This window comes from Gobio gobio (genome assembly GCF_949357685.1).
Source record: "Gobio gobio genome assembly, chromosome: 21".
NCBI lineage: Eukaryota > Metazoa > Chordata > Actinopteri > Cypriniformes > Gobionidae > Gobio > Gobio gobio.
In genome coordinates, this window is record NC_137117.1 from 35,183,703 (window position 1) to 35,206,350 (window position 22,648).

Here is a 22,648-nt window from a genome sequence, read left to right on the forward strand (position 1 = left end):
AATTAACGCAACATCTGTTTTTTCTGTCATCCTTTGGCTAGCGTTACATTACATGATCACACTCTTATTCATGCAAATGCTGTTAAACCATTCAAGCACGACAAGACAAAAGAGAACGCCCTGTCTGTGAATGTGCTGACACACACACGATGCAAAAGACCCGCGCCAGTATCGTGCGCACAGACAGCGATAACAAAGGTAACAGAAAATTACTCCCTGCTCTTGACTAAGAAACTTTAAGAGCTTTAATAAGGATTTGTCTATATTTAATGTATAATATATGCAGTGAAGACTGTTTGATAACTTTATTCAATTTCAGTATATTTCACAGGGCACAAGTAAATATGACAATTATTATGGGTTTATGTGAGGACTGATTTAAGTTCACTTAAATTAATTTTTGAAGCCTTATAAAAAAATAAAAAAATATAGCTTTCAATTACACTGTAATGTTGAATGGCTATAATTAATGTTTAAAACTGAAAAAAAAGAAAAAAAATTAATAGACATCAGTAGCAGTATTAGTATCAGTGATGATGGCCTTCATTCATAAAAAGATGCCATTACGACAAATATTTAAAATATACTGTCTTCTATTCATTTGGAGATTGACTGTGAAATTATTACATAGTAAAATATTAAAACTTATATTAAAAATGTAAGTGTTTTTAATTGCAATTAATCACAGAAAAGAAATTGATTAATCTAGTTAAATGTTTAAATCGATTGACAGCACTATATATATATATTAACAAATTAAAGGCACATTTTCACCATGAAAAAGCATAGCTGCCATGGACTTTTACTACTGGCATAATTTAATCCAACAACAAAAAAACATTCACATTTTTTGGACACTCTTATTCTTTAATTGGTGAAAATGAACGCACTGATCAATAAGATATAATCTTTGGGTCATGTGTTTGGTAACAGGCAGCATTACAGATAGATTACAGATGGAACATTCATTCCTGTTTGACCTATTCAGTTTATGCGAGAGACATTACATTTACATTTAATCTTTTAGCAGACGCTTTTATCCAAAGCAACTTACAAATGAGCAGAACAATAGAAACAATCAAACCAGAGACAAAATTCATTTGATGACAATGTAACCATGTGTGTGCAATAAAGCAAGTGACATCTGTATAATCAGATGGGTTGTATTTTGAATTAAAGCATGTGAATAACTGAAGGTGTGTGAACATTCTGTCGACAATTTGCTTCTTGCTACGTTTTTCAGGATTATTTGATGAATATTTGAAATACAAATCTTTTGTAACATTATACATGTCTTTCCTGGCACTTTTGGTCAATTTAAGGCATTCTTGCTGAATAAAAGTACACATTTCTGCATGGACATACACAAAAACACAAATGAGAAAATAAGGTCAACGATTATCATTTTAATACATTTTCTTTGCCGTAAAACGTCTTCTCCCTTAATGCCCATCACAGCTATCATTGATTTCACGCAGGGCTGAGGAAGAGCCTGGAGAAACTACAATTACTTGTGACCCCGCAATAACGCAGCCGATCGATTCCCCCTTTAATAGACATGTCATCATTTTTATAGAGTTGTGCTTTACACTGGGCTGGCACCATAAGACTCTACTCCAGATGCACACTGGGTAGGGCCACTCATTGCATCGCTCTCACAGACACTCAATCAATAAAATGCCCCTAATGACTCCCTCTGGCCCCATGCGCGAGGTCCCGAGAGAGAGGTGTCTAATTGCATGCCTGAAACATTCTCCTCTCCACTTCCTCTGCGGTTTGGTTGTATAAACAACAGAGGGAGAGTAATACATTAAAGGTTTGATTCTGTCTCTTTCGTTTTTTTCTGCCTCAGAAAGAACAAATTTCTGTTTAAATCACTCATAAATCCGTTCTTACATAAACCGCCCAGATGAATTCAACGTGACAATTTACGTAAGAATGTTTTCACATATGATTTACATTCAGAAATTCTTTCTGTTTGTGTTTCATGAATAAGGCCTTGTCCTTCATATGGAAGAGCTTGAGCACATCTGTTACATTATGTTTGTTGTGTTTAGAAAACTGAGACAGATGTTGTCTTCATCAGATGATCGGGGCTGTACGTACAGCACAATCCACCAAAGTCCACCAGGGCAGTTTAGGTTATTAATACCTGAGGAAAAAGACCTTCAGGTGGGAATGTCAATGCAAACGTCAATGCCAGCGGTCTGTGGTGGTATCTAACTAGATATCTTGTTACATGTAATACGTTAGATTTAATGGTTGCTGGATAGAGTGAATTGGCGGAAGGCAGGAAACCATGTTTCTCTCGCAGGGACCAATGGGTTTGATTCAAAGGTAAAGTGAGTCATTCTTCACCACCAAGTAGGTTTTCCAAACACAATTCCTGTTTGCTTTTTGTCCAACAGATCTTAAACTCCATTGGGATGCCACTGGGTTGGAATCACACTGGTCGGATGCCCAAACCAACATAAACTCCACCTTTAACCCTTAAAGGTGCAGTGTCAACATTTTAGTGGCATCTAGCGGTGAGGTTGTGAATTGCAATCACCCACTGCTCATCCCTCCCTTTCGGAACAAATATAGAAGCTACGGTAGACTACACAGGACAAAGATGTTGTCGTCTGAGACAGCAGAGACTAGCTAGCGCTCTGTAGAGCAGTTTGTCCATTTAGGGCTACTGTAGAAACATGATGACGCAAAATAGCAACTTCTCTCTAAGGGGACCCGCGGTGTATGACATGATTCTTCTAAGGAAATAAAAACATAACGGTTCATTATGTAAGGTCTTTATACACCACTGAAAACATAGTGATGTATATTATATTGCATTTCTGTCAATAGATCCTCAAATATTACACACTGCACCTTTAAACACCTAAAAAAATTATTACATACATGTACATGTAAAAATGTACCAAATTTTAACTATACAAAAGAATAAAATAAAGTGAATTTCTTGTTTACCTTTTGGAACTTGGAAGGGTTCAATTTGAGCAGATCAGTTTTTTTCATTTTTTTTATACAGTTTTTACAAAACGTTAATAAGAAAACAGGCATTCTTTTATAATTTTTCTTTTTCTTGTTATATTGTTTATAATGAATAGACTGAGGAATACTATGAAGGTTGATGTCTAACTTTACAAAATGAATGAGGAGGAGGGCTTTTAAAGTGCCAGGATATTTATTAATATAACTCTGATTGTGTTCATCAGAAAGAAGAAAGTCATACGCACCTAGGATGGCTTAAAGGTTAGTAAATCATGGGGTAATATTCATTTTAAAGTGAACTAATCCTTTAAGGGTTAAACAAATTGTTCCATTGGGAATGTTGAGAGTAATTTGTTAAATAATGTGTCTAAGCCTATACGCTAGTGTTGTCCAGGTGTCCAAAGTGAGTCCTGACCTTCTGACAGATCTCCATGTGCTTCTTAAGACCGTTGACGGTCTTGCGAGTGACAACAGAGCAGGTGGGACAGACCACTTCCCCTCTCTCAGAGATGGTGTTCTGCCACTGGGCTTCAGCAGGGGGCGCTGAGACAGAAATACATTTAATTAAGATCACAATAATGTAAGTTACACTACAGTTCAAAGGTTGGGGTCGGTAAGATTTTTTAAAATTGTTTTTGAAAGTCTTTTATGTTCACAAAGATCAAAAATAATTTATTTAATCAAAAATACAGTAAAAACAGTGATGTGACAGTTTATTCAGATTTAAAATAACGGTTTCCTATTTTAAAATATTTTAAAATGTAATTTATTTCTGTCAAGTCAAAAAATGTTTTAAAGCCCTTCTCACGTTACACATTGTTTTAAAGCAACTTTATAGAAAATCATGACATTCATGTTTATTATATCTTCATTCTTTACAGTCGCATTTAGCAAGCTGGGTGATAATATAGTTACATTTTGTGATGAAATAAAAAAATCAAGCAGTTGAGATTTGCTATATAGTATATATATAACTTTACATGAGTGCACTGCATGAATGAGGTTAAATTTGGATATAATATATATCCGATTGTATATAGTATAGAGCTGTGCGATAATACGATATAAACGATCACACAGCCACGCAGCGATGGCAAAGCTGAATTTTCAGCATCATTACTCTAGTCTTCACATGATCCTTCAGAAATCATTATATGATGATTTGCTGCTCAAGAAACATTTATTAGTACTACCAATTATTACTAATTTGCATAATTGTATTACTTTATTGCACATTAATTGGATTCATATTTTATTGTTTTATATTTATTTGATAATAGTACTTATTTACTCGATTTGTACTATTGTAATTTTGCTTTATATGAGTTATTTTGATACGGGCCATGCAGAGAGAGAGCGAGAGAGAGAGAGAGAGAGAGAGAGAGCGAGAGAGAGAGAGAGAGAGAGAGAGAGAGAGAGAGAGAGAGAGAGAGAGAGACCTGAACTGATGGCAGCAGGTTCTTTTCTGTTGTGAGCTTGAACCGACTGCTTCCTCTGTGTCTCCTCTGTGAACAAAGTCCCTTCCGCCCTCTTCATCCGACCTGCTTTTAACTTCTCCTCCACCTTATTCATTCCTGTACAACACATAACAAATTACATTCAGGGGAAGCAGAGACCTCACAAGAAAAAAAAAATGCCACTAAAAAGAACAAACAAAGAACAAATGAGGAAATGAAACTCTCAAATTCTCCAGGTGGTCAAAGAGACTTGTTGTGTTGTGTGTCTTGTGGTGCAATGCTTCTTGAACATGTACCATTATAACTTCAACAGGAAATGAAACACTTCTAGAAAAGACCTTACAGACCCCCTATTAGCACCAACAGGGGGTAATTATTATCAAGGAGTATAAGGTTGCTAATTATAAACACACAGGAGCAAAAATACCACTGAAATATCAAGGGGTATTTATTGAATGGAAACCTGGACTATTTTCTGAAAGTCAATGTCTGACAGATTTACTTCAGATACAACAAACTTCTCACAACAAACGCCACTGTGAGGCAGTAACTTCCCTTAATGTAAGAGTTTGGCTTTTCTAAATAAATTAATGACAGCTAATGCAAAAATTCCACTAAAAGTGACAAAAATGCAGGAGAAAATTAAATAGTAAGTGCATAACACGAGTCAGCTTTCTGAAAAAGCAGGAAACGCAAGTAAAAAGCAAATTAGATGAGCTCTTCCTGTAACACAGGGCTCAGCCTCAGTGCCTGTGCTTACCATTTATTCCCAATTTGCACAATGAGTTGTGCAGTTTGTGGGACAAACCGTACTCAGCCCATGTATCTAATCCACCTAGACATGAACATCTTAGATGAGATGGGGTCGAGTAAATTGTCAGGAAATTTTCACTTTGAAGTGAGCTAATCCTTCAACTAACATATTATGACCATATAACCTTTTTGTATAATATTATAGCCTTACTGTAAAGTGTTTTAGGCCTAGAAGAGTTACGAATATTACAAAAAATATGGGCTTAGAACCAATTACATGAATCTATAGTGAATGTTAACATTTTTGAGTCTGAAGATGGACTGGTTCAATACAAAAACTCTTAAAAATTGGGAAAGATTCTCTGCAAGGAGTGTCATAGAGCATCAAGCAAGGTCTGATTTAAACATCAGTCATGAATTTACAGTCCTTTTGGTACAGCTGCACCTCTAGGCTCAGTGGGCCCCAAGATGCAGCTCCGCACCTAGGCTTAGTAGGTTTTGTAGTGTAGCTCCACCTCTGGGCTCAGTGGGCCTTGTGGTGCAGCTCCACTTCAAGGCTCAATTGGGCCCCACCATTGTAGACCTCCACCTCTTGGGTCAGTGAGTGTGTTTAGCAATACTGTTATAAAATATTTACAGATGTTTTTCTTTTTGATGTTGATTGATTTGTTTGGTTTTAACTGCCATACTTGTTCACTGACTGTTTACATTTTATATTTTTATGGCTACAAAAGTGTGCCAAATCCCTCTCAAAATCAAATCCAGAGGACAATTATTGGTCCTTAATAAAAAAAAATATTTACTGGCTGGAGGAATAGGAAGAGTGTGTATGTGTGTGTGTTTCAGGTTTTATTAACTTAACGTGGAAGTTCATAAAGGGACAAAATAATATTTTCACATAAAATGGTAAAAAGAGTAAAGGGTTAAAGTTAGTTTATAACAGTGTACGGTAAGTTACTAAAAACATAATTAATTACTAGCAATTAATTACATATTCAACAGTGTATTTAGATTACTAAAAAGTATTGGATTACTTATTACTAATTACTTATCCTATATCAACCTCAACCAGTTGAACAATATAAGTATTTAATTGACGTTAAAAACATTCATTTTAACATTAGATGTTACATTTTGATGTTTTCAAGGAAAAGGTAATGAATTACTTAGTAATACATTACACCCAACACTGGTCTATAGTAATACTCATTCACTTTAATAATACTGAAGTCAGACTTAAGAAAAACTTGTGTGTGTGTGTGTGTGTGTGTGTGTGTGTGTGTGTGTGTGTGTGTGTGTGTGTGTGTGTGTGTGTGTGTGTGTGTGTGTGTGTGTGTGTGTTTGTGTTACCTTTCAAACCGAATGTTCCTGAAATAGACGGCTGCTCCCCGGTGAACTTCTTTGGAGTTTTCTGCTTCCTCCCTGGCTCAAATGGAGAAGAACAACAACAAGAGGTCAAACATCTCAATAATATGGCAAAGAGCTACATTCATGGTTGGCTCTATGACAACGCTCATAAGCAACTGCTGTAATTTACACTCTCATTAATGATGCTCAAACTTCAACACACCAAAGCACCTGCTGTTGCACATGCTGCGGTTCCTCATGTGGAGAAGCACACAAGCTTCAGGAACCAGTCATGGGAGCAGAGATCTGATATCCATTTCTATGTGTTAGCATAGCCTTTGATTGTCAACTTATGTCACACAAACACAGCTGCTCTAGTGCTTTTTTCTTGACATTTCAGACATCTACACACGCACAGATGCACACACACTGTCCTCGCCTCTGGCTTGGGCATGGAACAACAAACGAAGGGATCGTGTACCCAAACAAAGGCCATAAATAGCGGACTCACAGCATGAGCCACGTCGACATCTCGACACACTGCGTCTCTGCCAGGCAGAGACAGAGACAGCAGCCGCCACCAGGTACCAGAGAGACTTAATGACCAGCAGCCCTCAGCCCTCGGATCTAGCACAGAGCACTTACACACTGCTGCTTAAAGGGCCAGGCCACCATTTCCTACAGATGTCAATGAGGGCATTTCTGGGATGTGTTCATGAAAACATGTTGAGATCAAACCCTGGAAATTGCAGTACAGTTTGAAGTACTAGGAGCTTCATCTTTTTGAGTGGAACTATTTTTCTAGATGGTGGAACTTTTGGTTATGTATTACCAACATAACCTCTGTTGTGTTGCTCAGTGAAACATGAATTTATATTTATTATTTAACATTCATTTGAAAATTATTTTAGAAACATTATTCATTATACATTTCTACACAGTATAAAGTGTTTCTTTTTGTAAAAAATTAAAGAATGTAACATTTTCACTGCCAACAACACAATTCAAAAAAAAAATTTTTTTTTAAATTGACATTAAATGTATATTTTTATATTTACATGTATTTACATTATTATTTAACATTTACTTGAAAATTATTTTAGAAACATTATTCATTATACATTTCTACACAATATACAGTGTTTCTTTTTTGTAAATAATTTAAAGAATGTAACATCTTTATTGGCAACAATTATGAATACAATTTTAAAATTGAATGAAAAAGTAATATATATATTTTTTTTACATATTTTTTTTTTTACATATTTTTACATATTTATTATTTAATGTATATTTTAATACCTTTTTTAATATTTATTATACATTTCTACACATACACAGTATAAAGTGTTTTATTTTTTTGTAAAGAACTTAAAGAATGTAACTTTTTTGGCCGCATTTTCACTAGTAAAACGTTAACAACACAAAAAGTTATGAATAAAGAAAATATAACATTTTATTGAAATGTATACTTTTATATTCACATTTATCATTTTAAATGTATAATTTTTAATTTATATATTTAATATATATTTGTTATTATATCATTTTACACATCTTTTTTGTAAAGAACATAAGTCATCACAAACATCACAAAACAACTTGTGTTGACAAGTTCATTAACTATCTGTGAAGTTTAAAAGAGTTAAAAAGCAGAATTCACATCCAAAAGTCACAGAAAAACAAATGTTTAAGTTTGCAAGGCAAAAATATGCTTGTGCATGATGTAACTGGCCCAAAACTCTCTCACACTGGCCTTAACTAAAGACTTATAGTTATTGGTGCTGAATGATTACCATATTCATGTATTATGGTATTACATGTGGTAAACCAAGATACTTCAAAGAATATTCCCATGTCCATGGACAGGTTTCGGCTACTTTCATGCACAGCATTAATCTCAGTGTGTAGCAATCTTACTGTGCTTCATTCTCTCAGGGTCCTCCTCCTGGAAGGGTGGGGGCAGACTGTCCCCCTCGCTCTCACTGCCCCCTGCATCTAAGGACGTCCCCTGCTGCTCGGAGCTGTGCTGCTGTCTCCTGTCCGGCCTTTGGGAGGCGCATTCCCCATTCTGTAAGGACTGCGACACCTCCTGGGTCTTCTTCACCTTGAAAAATACGGGTGATAGAGGGCTGTTCTCCATGGGCCTGAGAGGGAGCACAGGGAACACAGATTATTAAAGTCAATCCTCAGAGAACTGGTACCATAGCGACACAAGAGGACTTCATCTGGAACTTAATTATGGCAGTGTGGAAAACAAGTCATGTCCTGAAGCGATTTTTGCTGTGTGTTCAAAAATTAAAAAAGCGCAATCAAATTTGCTGCAGAAATGATTCATGCGCAAGGTTATTCAGGAAAAGGGTATTGAGCTTTCAAACCTTTTTTTGGCATTTCCCTTCACAGGGCTTTTCTGCTGTTTGGGTTCGGACTTGGTATCGGATTTGGTCTCCAATGTGGCCCTTTCTGGATGATTCCACAGCTTGTGCTTCTGAAGACGCACCTTGGTGGCAAATACAGCCTCACAGTACGGGCATCTGTGACTCAGCTTCTCTGCTATGGTCGCCTGAACGCCACACACACACACACACACACACACACACACACACACACACACACACACAAAGTAAGTTCAAGTGCTATAGGTCTCGGATCTAAGTGAAAAAGACTTAAGTAGGGATTGGTCAAGATGGTTGACTAGTTGACCTGTCATTGACTTGTTAGGTCAAGTAGTTTGACTTTTATGCTTTCTATATTAATTATACGTTATATATTAATAAATAAATAAATATGTTATATTTTATTCTTTAAACTAAATTCTAAATCGAATTCAAAATCTTGGGGTCAGTAAGATTTCATTTTTTAAGAAATAATTTTATTCTGCAAGGATGCATTAAATTGATTAAAAGAGACATTTATTAAATAAAATTACATTTCAAATAAATGCTGTTCTTTTGAACTTTTTATTCTTTAAAGAATTAGTTTTCACAAAAATATGAAGCAGCTCAACTGTTTTCAAACCAGAATGATGATGATCATTATAAAATGTTTCCTGATCATCAAATCATCACATCAGAATGATTTCTGAAGGATCATGTGACACTGAAGACTGGAGTAATGATGCTGAAAATTCAGCTTTGACCACAGGAATAAATTACATTTTAAAAAATATATATTAAAATAGCAAACACTTATTTAGCATTGAACATTTATTTTATAACATTACTGTTTTTATTTTATTTTTGAGCATACAAAGGTCATATAAATTGTGAGCATAAGAATCTTACCCACCTCAAACTTAAACAATATTAATAGTGTATACATGCATGTATAATTAAAAATATATTTTAGGTGTGATATATTTCTAATATATTTGTAAAGGGGATCTATTTAAAGCCTCCTCCCAATGTTTTGGATAGAGTTTTTAGTGTTCTGTGCTTAGCATACTAAAACCCTTAAAGAAGTTGTGTCTCTAAATTACTCTTAAAAATAAAAAAATGGCCAGTCAGCCACAAAAACACTACTTTTCAAATCTGCTAACTTCAAAACAATTACATTTACATAAAACAAGCTTAATTTTAAAGGGCTTCTTATGACTGACTGACTAGTTGAGTAGCTGTTCAAACAACATACTGATTTTAAATAAATGCAGTTTTGTACATAACTATTAATGAATATATTAATGAGTTGGTTGCATACATTGGTTTTGCAGTGTAAGAATGTAGTTTGGATTTCAGGTTTTACCCCTTGGCATCGCTGATAGTGATATTTAAGTCCGTAAATACTGGGGAATTCCAACCAGCAGCCTGAGCTTGGACATTTCACCCTGGAACGACTCTTAAACTCCTCTTTCCACTGAACCATCATATGGGCCTGCGTGAGAGAAACACACACACACACACACACACACACACACACACACACACACACACACACACACACACACACACACACACACACACACACACACACACACACACACACACACACACACACACACACACACACACACACACACACACACACACACACACAGAAGAGGCATTAGAAACTTTTACACACAGCCCTCTGTGACATGTTCGTCCTCCAAATACAACAGTTGGAAATAGTTTGGAAAGTCCCTTTATTCGTTCACAAATGGCATAAAAAAACACCCGGAATCTCAATCTGGTGTAGCTTCACTCCTTCATCAACAGCCAAGATGGACATTTTATTGCTTTACTCACGGGAATAATGCGCAGCTCCTGCATCTCCACACGTGGACGCCCTTTCTTCTTGCCTTCGGATTTCTCATTGTAGGAGGAACCTGAGAAAATATCAGTATGAAAGAACATTTCCAACCCATGTTATAATGTGATGTGATGCATATATATAGTGTATGTTTTATCTATCCATAACTTTTTTCTCACATCTACTGTCGTTATTTTCTGTTAACTTTATTACATTAACATTACCATTGTTAAATTACTTTTGGCAAGATTTTAGAAATACTACATTTCTACAACAGTCATCGAATACAATTCCTATATACTACAGTGGTATAAAAAGTATTTGGACATTTAACATGAATGTCTTGGCAGTATATAACAAAATGTCAAAGCAAGTGATATTTATTTATTTGAAAGAAATATAGCACAAACACACTTTTAAAGCAATACATTTCACAAAAATAAGTGTTTGGACACTTTGTGGTTGTCAAATGTTACATGTCCATAGTTACTCTACATGTGGTTCATCTGTGGGGTTTATTGAGTTGTGACTTTAGTGTCAAAAAAGTGTCTTTTGGGGCCATTTTAGCTGTTTTGGAACTGTTACCATTAGTATATTATCCACCCAGGTATGGAGAAAACAATGGAAAGGAAAGATATTAAATAAAAAATTATAAACCAGTTTTTTTTTTAAATATCATGCACTGACAAAATAAGAGCAGAAAAGTGAATAAGAAAGTCAATGACTTCATGGTGGTTTCTATGGAATTCCAATCTTATCCTCTCCTCCTTAAAACACATTGATTTTATCAAAGAAGAACCATTAACCTTACTTCAGATTAATGATTGGCTCAGAAACTCCCCTCAACACCTCTCAACATGGCAGCTCTCCATATGTTCCAGACGTCCCCTCTGGGACTTTAGTGAGGCTGAACGAACATTTAGAGACACAGTCAATTGCAGATGCATTCTGCGTACAAATTAGTGCCATTGCTTATTTCATGCAAGTCCCAGGAGAACAGAAGATGATAGCATGTGTTGGCTTTCTGGTTGGCGGAGGTCACGGAAGGTTGCCGCAAATCCATACTAACGGTGGCAAGGTCAAAACATTGAGCAAACGGCAGATAATTACACACTAATTCTCCATAGAGGCCTGCTGGCTTATGGCTGCTAAGCAACTATATAATAAGGACACTTACAAAGTGCCTTCAGACAAATTGTCTGCAGTGAGTGTGTGTTTAAATGAGAGTGATAAAGGCCTTCCGCAGACTAGAGTAAATCAGCCATTAATCAGCCATTTCTTTGACACAGCACTAGGAGGACACACACCTCGAGTTAAAGGGATAGGCCGCCTAAAAATGAAAATTCTCTCATTTACTCAACCTCATGTCATTCCAAACCCATTTGCTGTTATCCCTAGAACACAAAAGGAGTCTTGTTTTCGATACAATGACAGATCAAGCTTCAAAATCAAGATGTTTGTCATACACCCTCAAAACTAGTAGTAACAGCCCATATTACTTATGACTCCACGCAGGGGAGTGCGATATGTAAGCAATAAGGTATGAGAGGCTGCAAAGCGGCCGTGCCTGACTTACTCACGATACAGCACTAGCCTAGAGTACCTTATTGCTTTTATAAAATGGTTACTACACAATACAAATATTAAATACAAAAAATATGTATCAATGCAACTTGCATAAATTAAAATCACTAAAATCACCTTCCTTCCGCTGGAAAAAATAGTCCCTAACTGTGAACTGCAATAGAACATTATTACAGGGATTATTATTATACATTATTATGCCATAAGATTGGCAAAGACTGTCTTCATGAGGTAGTCAGTCAGTAGCGAAGACTTTTATATTGAAAGAGACTAAAACTTGTTGTGAACACGGAGCAAGAAGCAACCGACAAATACTTTGACTAGCACCATTAACTGTTAAAAGGACAAGATATCGCAGCAGACACTCAAATGGATTTTCTATTATGAACATAGGATGGACCTGAAGGAAAATGCTACATCTTAATGCAGGTAATACACTCGCTCACTCGATCTCGCTCTCACAATACTCTTCTATATAATACAGTGAACTTCAATGAACAATATAAATGAGAACAAACATATGTTTACGTTGCTAAGAGTGGTTGCTAAGGGTGTTGTGCAGTGATACACAGAACTGTTGGGTGAAGCGGTCATAGCCGTGTTTTATCGTGCATTTTATCATGGCTACAGCATAATATAATAGAGGTATAAATTCCTTTTTAATTGATTAATAAATTGTTTAAGGTACAAAATTACGTTTTATTCATGCTAGTTTCCATGACAGAGTTTAAGATAAATCCTTTTATTACTACTGGAGCTTAGCCTGACGAGCCAGACCCATTGAGTCTGGGAACTCAACATTGGCAGGGCTCAATCTGAGGGGCAGGATAAACGGTTGTCTTTCAAATTCCCTCTGCACGCAATAGGATAGCTCTACAACCAACCAGAGCAACGAAGAAGGTGAAGCGGAGCTAGTTGATAGATTAAACTTTCCGTATCCGGTTGGCAAAATTCCGGACACGTCTTGGCCTGACCAGAGTTTGTTTTTTCCAGCTCGCAAGCCAACGGAGAGTTGCTAGACTACCCTGACTGCAAATTATATTTGCTGCCGCTAGGGTGCGTCTAGATTTCTAGGCTAACTGAAGCTGCCAGTTTTCTAAGATTCAAATTATTATTAATCAGCAAGCACAATTTATGCAAAACTGGTGGCCCTTCCAGCACACTCAGTGTCTGAATTCACTCACTTATTTTCATTCACTCCTTCAAGTGGACTATATTAGTGGAGTAATGTAGGGACTAGTGAATGAGGGTATAGGGGGCGATTTTGAACACAGACAGAATTTTCAATTTTGGGTGAACTATCCCTTTAAGAATCACACACACACACACACACACACACACACACACACACACACACACACACACACACACACACACACACACACACACACACACACACACACACACACACACACACACACACACACACACACACACACACACACTTTTCTGCTAAATTCTCTTTCTCTCTGTGTATGGAGGGCAGACTCCTTCACTGGCACACTCCTCTCATTCACAATTAGCCGTGTCCTCCATCACAGCGGCTCTGCCAGCCCTGCAACTCTCCACAGAAGTGTGTGGGAGGGGTACAGAACGCTGGGAGAGTACAGAGCAGGGGGAGGAAGGGCGGGTCTGAGACCAGACAACGTGCTAATTAAATGTCACCGAATCCTGCTATCAGCCCCTTTTCACATCTGAGCAGTAGGAACGGCTGGTTTGCTCTTTTTCTCTTCTCCTCACTAATGGCTAGACCCGTTTGTGTGTTAAAAACCACAAAATCTTAAATAATCATAATTGACCGTAGCGAGGTTTGTTGACAAGGGAAGACGGAGGAGGGAACTGGCGAACGTTTTACACAATACTTTGATCGTAAAATAAACAAACACAAAACGAAAGTAAAGTGGCAGCCCCTCACGGACGCACAAACATAAACAAAACACAATGTAAAGTCCAGGGGTCCGTTCTTCGTACCTCACTTTATACATCTGAGATGATTTGACAGATCCCAGATCTTTTAATCGTGATAACTGATCTCTGGCTAATTTGGTACTTCAAACGGATTGGATTCAAATATCTGGATTAAATTGTCTGGATTAAAAGTGTCCCCTGAAATGGGCAGATGCATCGATACTCGAAACCACGATCCGCAATGTAGCGATTGGCTGGCGTCAAGCAACGTAGTGACATCATATAATTAAAAAAGACACCTGACGAAAAACTTGACGAATTTCTGGACCTTAATAAGGAAGCAGCCAAGCAACCCAAATTACATAAATGTTATAAAAGATCAATTAAATGTGCAAAAAAACACAAAAAACCCTACCTTTGAAGCAGATTTGTTACGTGACAGCATTATACTAAAAACATATACCTACTAGGCTACTAAAGTTTCTTTAAAGGGTAACTCAACTAGCCTAAATCCACCCACTGGCAATAATTGAAAAATGCTGGAAAAGTAGGCAGAGCCCAGCGGAGACAGAGGGGACGAACCAAGGGCGGGGCTGAGTGGGGGGCGTGCACCTGAGACCCGCAGTGGCGGATTGATTGACAGCTGTCTGACTCGCAAAGATGGAGAATGACTGGAGTGATGCCAGTAGCTTTGCAACAGAGCGGTCATTCGAAGTAGAGGACTTTTCTCCCCCACCTTCACATGAAGTGGAAGAGGGTGAATTGTCTGTGGACACAGGGCCAGAGCCTTATCAATTAGAGCCGCTGGCTCAAACTGCGTTAACTCCCGATGCCAGCACTGAATGGGAGAATGGGACCACTGACCCATCTATGAACAGCCAAATCCTTATACCGAATACTAAAAATAGATCAGATACATGCAATGTATTTTTTTTCAAAATTAACTGAATCAATAGGCAGCCCAGGACCAATAAGTTCAAACCTAATAGCTTATTATGTACAGATTTCCTCAAATAAAAGTTAGACTATATACGCCAGCACGTTAAGGTATTGTTGTTCGTTACTACGGCAACCACTTGTGTGTCAGGGTTTGAAAGCGCATCTCATGCACGAGTACACATGACGGGTGGCAAAAATATTGCAAGAAAAGCCTGATGTGTACTGACAACTGCATTATTTAACCGCATTTTCTTCATTAGAATGTTAAAGCATGTGTCAAGTAAGTTTCATTCATAATGTTTCTACTTCATGCAACATGAGAGTTCATAGTGGAATGAAGCCGTTCTCATCATGTGATCACGGGAAAACATTTCTTAGGGTGTGGGTAGTGAGCCGTTACGATGGCAAACACATCCAATAGGAAAATTCAACTGCAGTAGCCACCGTTCAACCTTAAGAGGGCAGCACTCAGACGTTTTTACACCATATATTGTAGAATTAAAACACTTTATACCCAAATGTCAAAACATTTCCTCAAATCAATGAACACAGCACTAATAAAGCCCCAGTCTTGCAGATCATTAACTAAAAAAAGTTGTTTTAGGGTTTAGTTACCCTTTAAAGTTATCTGCATGTCATGCGCTGTATCAAGCCTAGGGCTGAACAATTAATTGCATTTGCGATAATATCGCGATATGCTATAACGCGATTTCCTAACCGCAAAGGCTGCGATTACAGTCTGGTCACGTGACACGCGAGAGTAAAGTCTGCAGAAGAAGCATAAACTTGGCACGTTACACATATCATATGCCTGGCCTAAAAGAAAAAAAAAATATTTGTGTTTGATCTATCTAATATGGTGTTGTTCCTACTATAGGCTACTATCATCTCTCCAATGATTCTGGATCGATTCTGAGCTTAGATTTTAACTGCAGGTGCGCTGTGGCGCTGCGTGTGTTTTAAAAACACCCGTATTCTGATTGCTTCCATTATATATCTCTCTCTCTCACACACACACACACACACACACACACACACACACACACACACACACACACACACACAATCACGCACGAACCATAAAATAATATGTCATAACGTTCGGAAAGGTTGACGGCGCGAATTGCAATGACATTCGCAGGCTTCTTTGCACAGGATAAGCGCTGTGAGAAACTGATGTCACGCTTACAGTGTGTTCTCGCCCGCCGGTATTTTCCTTACAAACGCTCAACGAAGGCTTCATTCATGTCGTTAGAAACTCACTGACAGAAGGCTTTCCATTTCAAATGCTCACGCGGCGCATTGTGAAGAGTGCTCGCGAGCACGCGTCTGTGCGCGTCTCAAAATGCTTTTATGACGCAAAATGAATGTAAACACCATCAGTAATGTCTAATGAATTAAACAGACAGGGCAAAAACATCTTATATTTCAAAAGAGATCTGTGCAATAGGGCCCTATCTTGCACCCAGCGCAATTGACTTTGTACGCCGACGCATGTGTCATTCCTATTTTGCACCCGCGCAAAGCGCGCTTTTCCCTCCACAGAAGCACGTCGCTAAACTAGTGAATGAACTTGCGCTCCCTGGGTGGTTCAGCGCAAAAAAGGAGGCGTGTTCCGGCGCAAACAATCCCTGGTGCTATTCTGCTGTTCCATTAAACAATTGCGCCACTGACCAGAAAAAACCTAGTCTAAAGTCAGTGGCGCGTTGCGCGTTGTTCATTATGCTATTTTAAGGGCGCATGCTTGACCATAATGTATAGCGTGCACAACGCGCATACACTTTGCTCATGTAATCTACACAGATGCAACAGTTATTTTTGCAAATCATAAATTGTTACACAAAAAAAAAAAATATTAACACATGAGATGACGGAAATCATTGTGGTGTGCCACGAAGATGTGAAAAAATAGGCATAAATCTAGCTTACAAATGATTCAGGCTAATTGTAATAATTAAGGATAAGACCTGTTTGCCCAATAGTGGCAAGACATATATGTAGGCCTATATAAGGACATCTGACAAATTGGTTTGTCCGTAAAGAACCAGGAAAAAAAATCGACTGAAAAACTGAAAAAACTGAAAGGCTGAAAAAAAAGACTGTGAAATCACCTTTACCATAATGTACAACATTACAACTTCACTTCTCTGTCTTTCACTGCTCTTACAAGCACATCAGTCTCCTCGGCTGTGAACCGCTCCTGGCGTGCGCCTGGTAAATACGCCATAATAATAGCAATCCATAATGGAACTTGCGCACCTGCTTTTAAAGGGAATGTTGGATGACGCTCTGATTGGTTTATTCACGTTATGCCCAAACCACACCTATGAATAATGAAGCTACTTCAGACCAACCCATTTTAGATTTGCGCCGGGCGCAAGAGCCATTTATCCCGCCGGGAAAATAGCAACAGTGCCGAGACCCGCCCACAAAGTTACTTGCGCTTCGCGCTTTGATACTTGCGTTTCAGATCGTTAAAATAGGGCCCTTAGTGTGAATGCAGGTCTCCCGCTGTCTATGATGTCATGATTAATAATCAAACAACAGTAAAGCTGAGAAAGAGAAAAATCACTCACAGTTCAGACACTCTTAAATAGCCTACTGAAAGCACTCTTTGTTCATTGCTTGTAATATGTTTTTTTGTTTCTCTTTATGATTTACTACTTTATGTTTTGCAGCTATATTAGTTTATATATTTAAAATTATTAACATGCAATTGTTTTAATTAAAATGTTATAATGTGTAGTTATTTTAAAAAGCTTATAATTACATATATCATAATAAAAAACATTTTAAGTTTTTAATAAATTAATAAGATTAATTAATAAGGAAAAAGTTCAAGAATTGTTTTGGAATCGGATCATGACTCCCAGAATCGGAATCGGATTGTGAGGTACCAATTAAAGATTTCCACCATTACTATACAATAATGTATTGTTGAATAATTCAGAAGATAAAGAGTTTAAAAAATAATCGCATATTAAATCACAATCGCAATATTGGTTAAAAAAAAAAATCGCAATTAGATTTTTTTCCAAAATCGTTCAGCCCTAATCAAGCCTCTCCCATAATGTCTGTTGTGGTTCAAATTAATGCACCCACGGCAACTGTACATCCTGTATTAGGCCCCGATCACACAGAACGCGTTTTTCAAGTTCGAAAACGCGAGGCGCACCGCACTGCCTTTTATTAGTTGACGTTTTTCAATTTAGAAAATAGCAGTGCGCTGCGTTTTTTTTATGTTGCTAGGAAACCCCCGAATCAGCTGTCCTGTCAGTCTCATCAAGGTAACGGCCGCCACAACGGAAGGCCCGCCTCTCCATTCATTCGATTGGACAATAGAAAAAAACATGATGACGTCGGGCGCTTTTCCACTCAGAGTTGATTTTTTTTCAACGTATGCGCTCAGAGCGCTCCTTCTAAAATGCGAGGCGCCCGGTGCGCTTAAGCAGCGCGCATAACGCTCTCTGCCATCAGAAATCTATTTAAAAAAGGCGCCTCTCGCCACAGGAATAAATTACATTTTAAATATATTACAAATAATATTTCACAATATTACTGTTTTTTTTATTACCAAATAAATGCAGCCTTGGTGATCAGAAGAGACTTCTTTTAATAGAATCTTACCATCTTCAAACTTTTGGTTAATGGTATACTAAATATCAAAACATATCATTTTAAATTTCAGTGCGTACTGTATTATGGCCTATTAAAATGCCATATTGCTAGATTGTGAATAAAGTCAAGGGTTTTACGCTTGTGTTAAACTGTTTAGTGAATTCACCGCTCCTCTTTGTACATGTTGGGTTCTCTAAGCTGTTTTAAAATTAGATTCATACTATTATTTGACCCAAAAAGATCATGTAGTACAAACATTCCTGAGGCGGTTCTCTTTGGAGGTATCCCTGTTAGTTTAGTGGTTTTAGTCCTGTTGGATAAGGGATTAAACATAATCTTTGATCTCAGCCTTAGGAGGGCCAGGAAAGTCAATAGCAAAATTATATGCTTTTTAAAATAATGTTTGGGAAGGTTAAAGGAAGAGCCATGCTTGGGCTAGAGGCTATTGTGGGTGGATTTGAAGGCACACTATTTATGATAACGAGAATTAGAGAGATCTGTTCAGGTTGAATTAGGCTAAAGCACACATATGACATTTGCCGGGTAGATAAGGACTGTATTGAGTGTGTGTGTGTGTGTGTGTGTGTGTGTGTGTGTGTGTGTGTGTGTGTGTGTGTGTGTGTGTGTGTGTGTGTGTGTGTGTGTGTGTGTGTGTGTGTGTGTGTGTGTGTGTGTGTGTGTGTGTGTGTGTGTGTGTGTGTATGTGTGGGCATGTTTTCGTGAACTATCAGGACACAAATGTGTATAATGACATGGGTATGACACAGGTATTACAAAAAGAGGGTGAAATATGAGGACGTTCCCCATGTCCTCACTTTTCAAAATGCTTATAAATCACACAGAACAAGGTTTTTTTCACAGAAAGTGAACTGCACAGTCTCCTGTGAGGGCTAGGTTTTGGGGCAGGGGCAGTGTAAGGGGATAGAAAATACGGTTTGTACGGTATAAAAACCATTACGCCTATGGAATGTCCTCACATTTCACAAAAACAAACATGTGTGTTTGTGTGTGTGTGTGTGTGTGTGTGTGTGTGTGTGTGTGTACCTGGTATTCCCTACGTTATGGGGACCAAATGTCCAGAAAACCAGTAATACCAAGGAACCAGTAATTTTTAACCTTGTGGGGAAAATGTTTGGTGCCCATGAGGAAAACAGCTTATAAATCATACTATGAGTTTTTTTTTAAATGTTTTTTGAGTTTTCTGTTTCCTCTGATTCAGTTTTTTGTGATGGGTAGGTTTAGGGTTAGGGGATAGAATATACAGTTTGTACAGTATAAAAACCAGTATGCCTATGGAAATTCCTCATAAAACATGAAAACAAATGTGTGTGTGTGTGTGTGTGTGTGTGTGTGTGTGCGTGCGTGCGTGCGTGCGTGTAAACACTACAGTACTTAAGAGATAAGAAGTACGAACGTAAACACATGAAAATGACATGGGAGTTAAGTTGAGAATATTTTGTCCGTCATTATGACACTTCTGCTGATGAGCAAATGAGGTATGAATTTTATGAATTTGCAAATATACAGGTCCTTTAGATAAAGAGCATAATTAAAAAATGTTGCTCTCAGGGAAGACATGTTTGTGTTGCTATGGGAATGAGAGCCACTTGTCTAAGTATCTGTCAGGCCGCTTCCAGTGTGGATGTACTACACACACACATTACTACCAAAGAGGTTTGCTTTAATAATACACACGCAAACTTTTTCATTAGTGGTGTTTGCTAAGGCAAGCTGAAAAAAACCCATAATCATAAATATTACACTTCCTCATGCACTGTTTGGCTATGGACATGAATGATAGTGTGGCTTGATGAGGAAAGATGTTCAATTACTGAACTTTTTTAAGTACTTATAAATGCAATATGGCTGATGATGAAACAAAAAAGAGCAAAAAAGACACATTGGTTCCCTTGACGAAAAACACAATACGATTTTTCTATTGGCTTTTGGATTATTGCAGAAAATAAGCTCTGTAACTAACAATAGTTAATGATTCTTACATTTTATTCAAGATAACCTTCACAAATGAACACAACTTTTATAAAATTTGAAGTAAAGATACAGTTTAATCATCAGAAGTAAAAAAAAGTTAAGCTATAAACAAACTACACCAAGGTTGCGCGACTTCAACCTCACCACCACTAAACTTTCAACAACTCTTCCAGTCTTTGTTTAAAATCAACGAGTTGGAAAGTTTGGGTTAGGATAGTTTGCAAGAGCGTGTGCATACTAATGAGTATGTGAGTTAAAGTGTTAAATGTCAGGCATTTAACAAAAAAAAACATTTAAAAAAAACATTGACGTCAGGACATGGAACTGGAAGTGCTAAAATGCAAATCATTCCTGCAGAACTCTACAGTAGTAAGTAACCAGCAAGGTAAACACCCTAGCAACAACCTAGTAACACCCTAGCAACCCCCCATAACACCATAGCTACTGCATAGCAATGTGTGAAAACTATACAATCCGTGGCATCATGGCTGCGAGTTCTGCACAGATCAGAGTATTCAAATTCACTAAAGGAAATGTAAACATGTTGTTATCACCAGTGTCTATTATGTTTAAGAGCTGTTCACACCAAGGACAAAAACTATAACAATATCTATGAAGTTTTAATAATCATTCTAACTCTATGAGAATAGGGAGTCCACACCACATGACCACAACCATAACAATAACGGCACAGAGGAATGATATATAGTTAGAATCACTTTAAGTGCACTTTTTTTCAATCAGAAGCCACCTGACTTTCAAAGAGATTAAGCATTTAAAGGACAATATCATTTGCATTGACACAATGCAATCTCTAGCTCCTCACTCTAACCCTACCCATCTCAACTAAGTGCCTAACCTGAACCCTTAGTTGGGTTTTATGGAGACTTTCCATAGACATAATACATTTTTAAACTGAATATTCTATCCCCTAACCCTAAACCTACCCATCACAGAAAACTTTTACGCTGCATTTTTACATTTTCAAAAAACATCATAGTATGATTTATAAGCTGTTTTCCTATTGGGGACCAAAAAAATTTCCTCACAAAGACAAGGATTTCAGATACTGCCATCTTTGTGGGGACATAACGTTGGGTTTTCCAGGACCACGCACACACACACACACACACACACACACACACACACACACACACACACACACACACACACACACACACACACACACACACACACACACACACACACACACACACACACACACACACACACACACACACACACACACACACACACACACACACACACACACACACACACACACACACACACACACACACACAACTCATTGTTTTGCCCAAATAAACTACTCTCTGTTTTCAGCAACACCCCCTTAAAAAAGCCTAACAAAAGGTGTGTGTGACACACGCATTCCCCAAGACACAAGAACAACTATTGTGAAAGTCATTGTATATAATTATAAAATGGTAAAATCTGCTCATGACCGCACACACCAAACACACACAGATGGGTATGCTGTAATTTTTGAGAGAGTGAGACCCTCCCAGCTGTCTTTGGCTGCAGCTGCACATTGCTCATTTTCATCCTCACTGGAGCAGGAGAGAGAGAGAGAGAGAGAGAGAGAGAGAGAGAGAGAGAGAGAGAGAGAGAGAGAGAGAGAGAGAGAGAGAGAGAGAGAGAGAGAGAGAGAGAGAGAGAGAGAGAGGGAGGAAGGGTAGAGCCAGAACGGAGTGCTGCCAACTGCATAATGATCTCAAATAACCCGGCCACTCTCCTCTTTGCTTTGCCTGCAACAACTCTCCACACACACACACACACACACACACACACACACACACACACACACACAC

At 37.8% G+C, this 22,648-nt stretch overlaps 1 protein-coding gene across 1 annotated transcript in view; it reads right to left on the reverse strand.

Moving 5' to 3' along the window:
• The window catches only part of znf512b (zinc finger protein 512B), an 81,365-nt gene that overhangs the window by 19,182 nt on the left and 39,535 nt on the right, over window positions 1-22,648 (reverse strand). The window contains exons 3-9 of the mRNA XM_079801887.1: window positions 10,772-10,851; window positions 10,290-10,418; window positions 8,927-9,111; window positions 8,469-8,695; window positions 6,552-6,623; window positions 4,431-4,565; window positions 3,407-3,534 (exon numbers count right to left, since the gene is read on the reverse strand). Of these exons, the coding sequence (XP_079658013.1) occupies window positions 3,407-3,534; window positions 4,431-4,565; window positions 6,552-6,623; window positions 8,469-8,695; window positions 8,927-9,111; window positions 10,290-10,418; window positions 10,772-10,851 (956 nt within the window). The remainder of the gene's footprint in view (window positions 1-3,406; window positions 3,535-4,430; window positions 4,566-6,551; window positions 6,624-8,468; window positions 8,696-8,926; window positions 9,112-10,289; window positions 10,419-10,771; window positions 10,852-22,648) is intronic.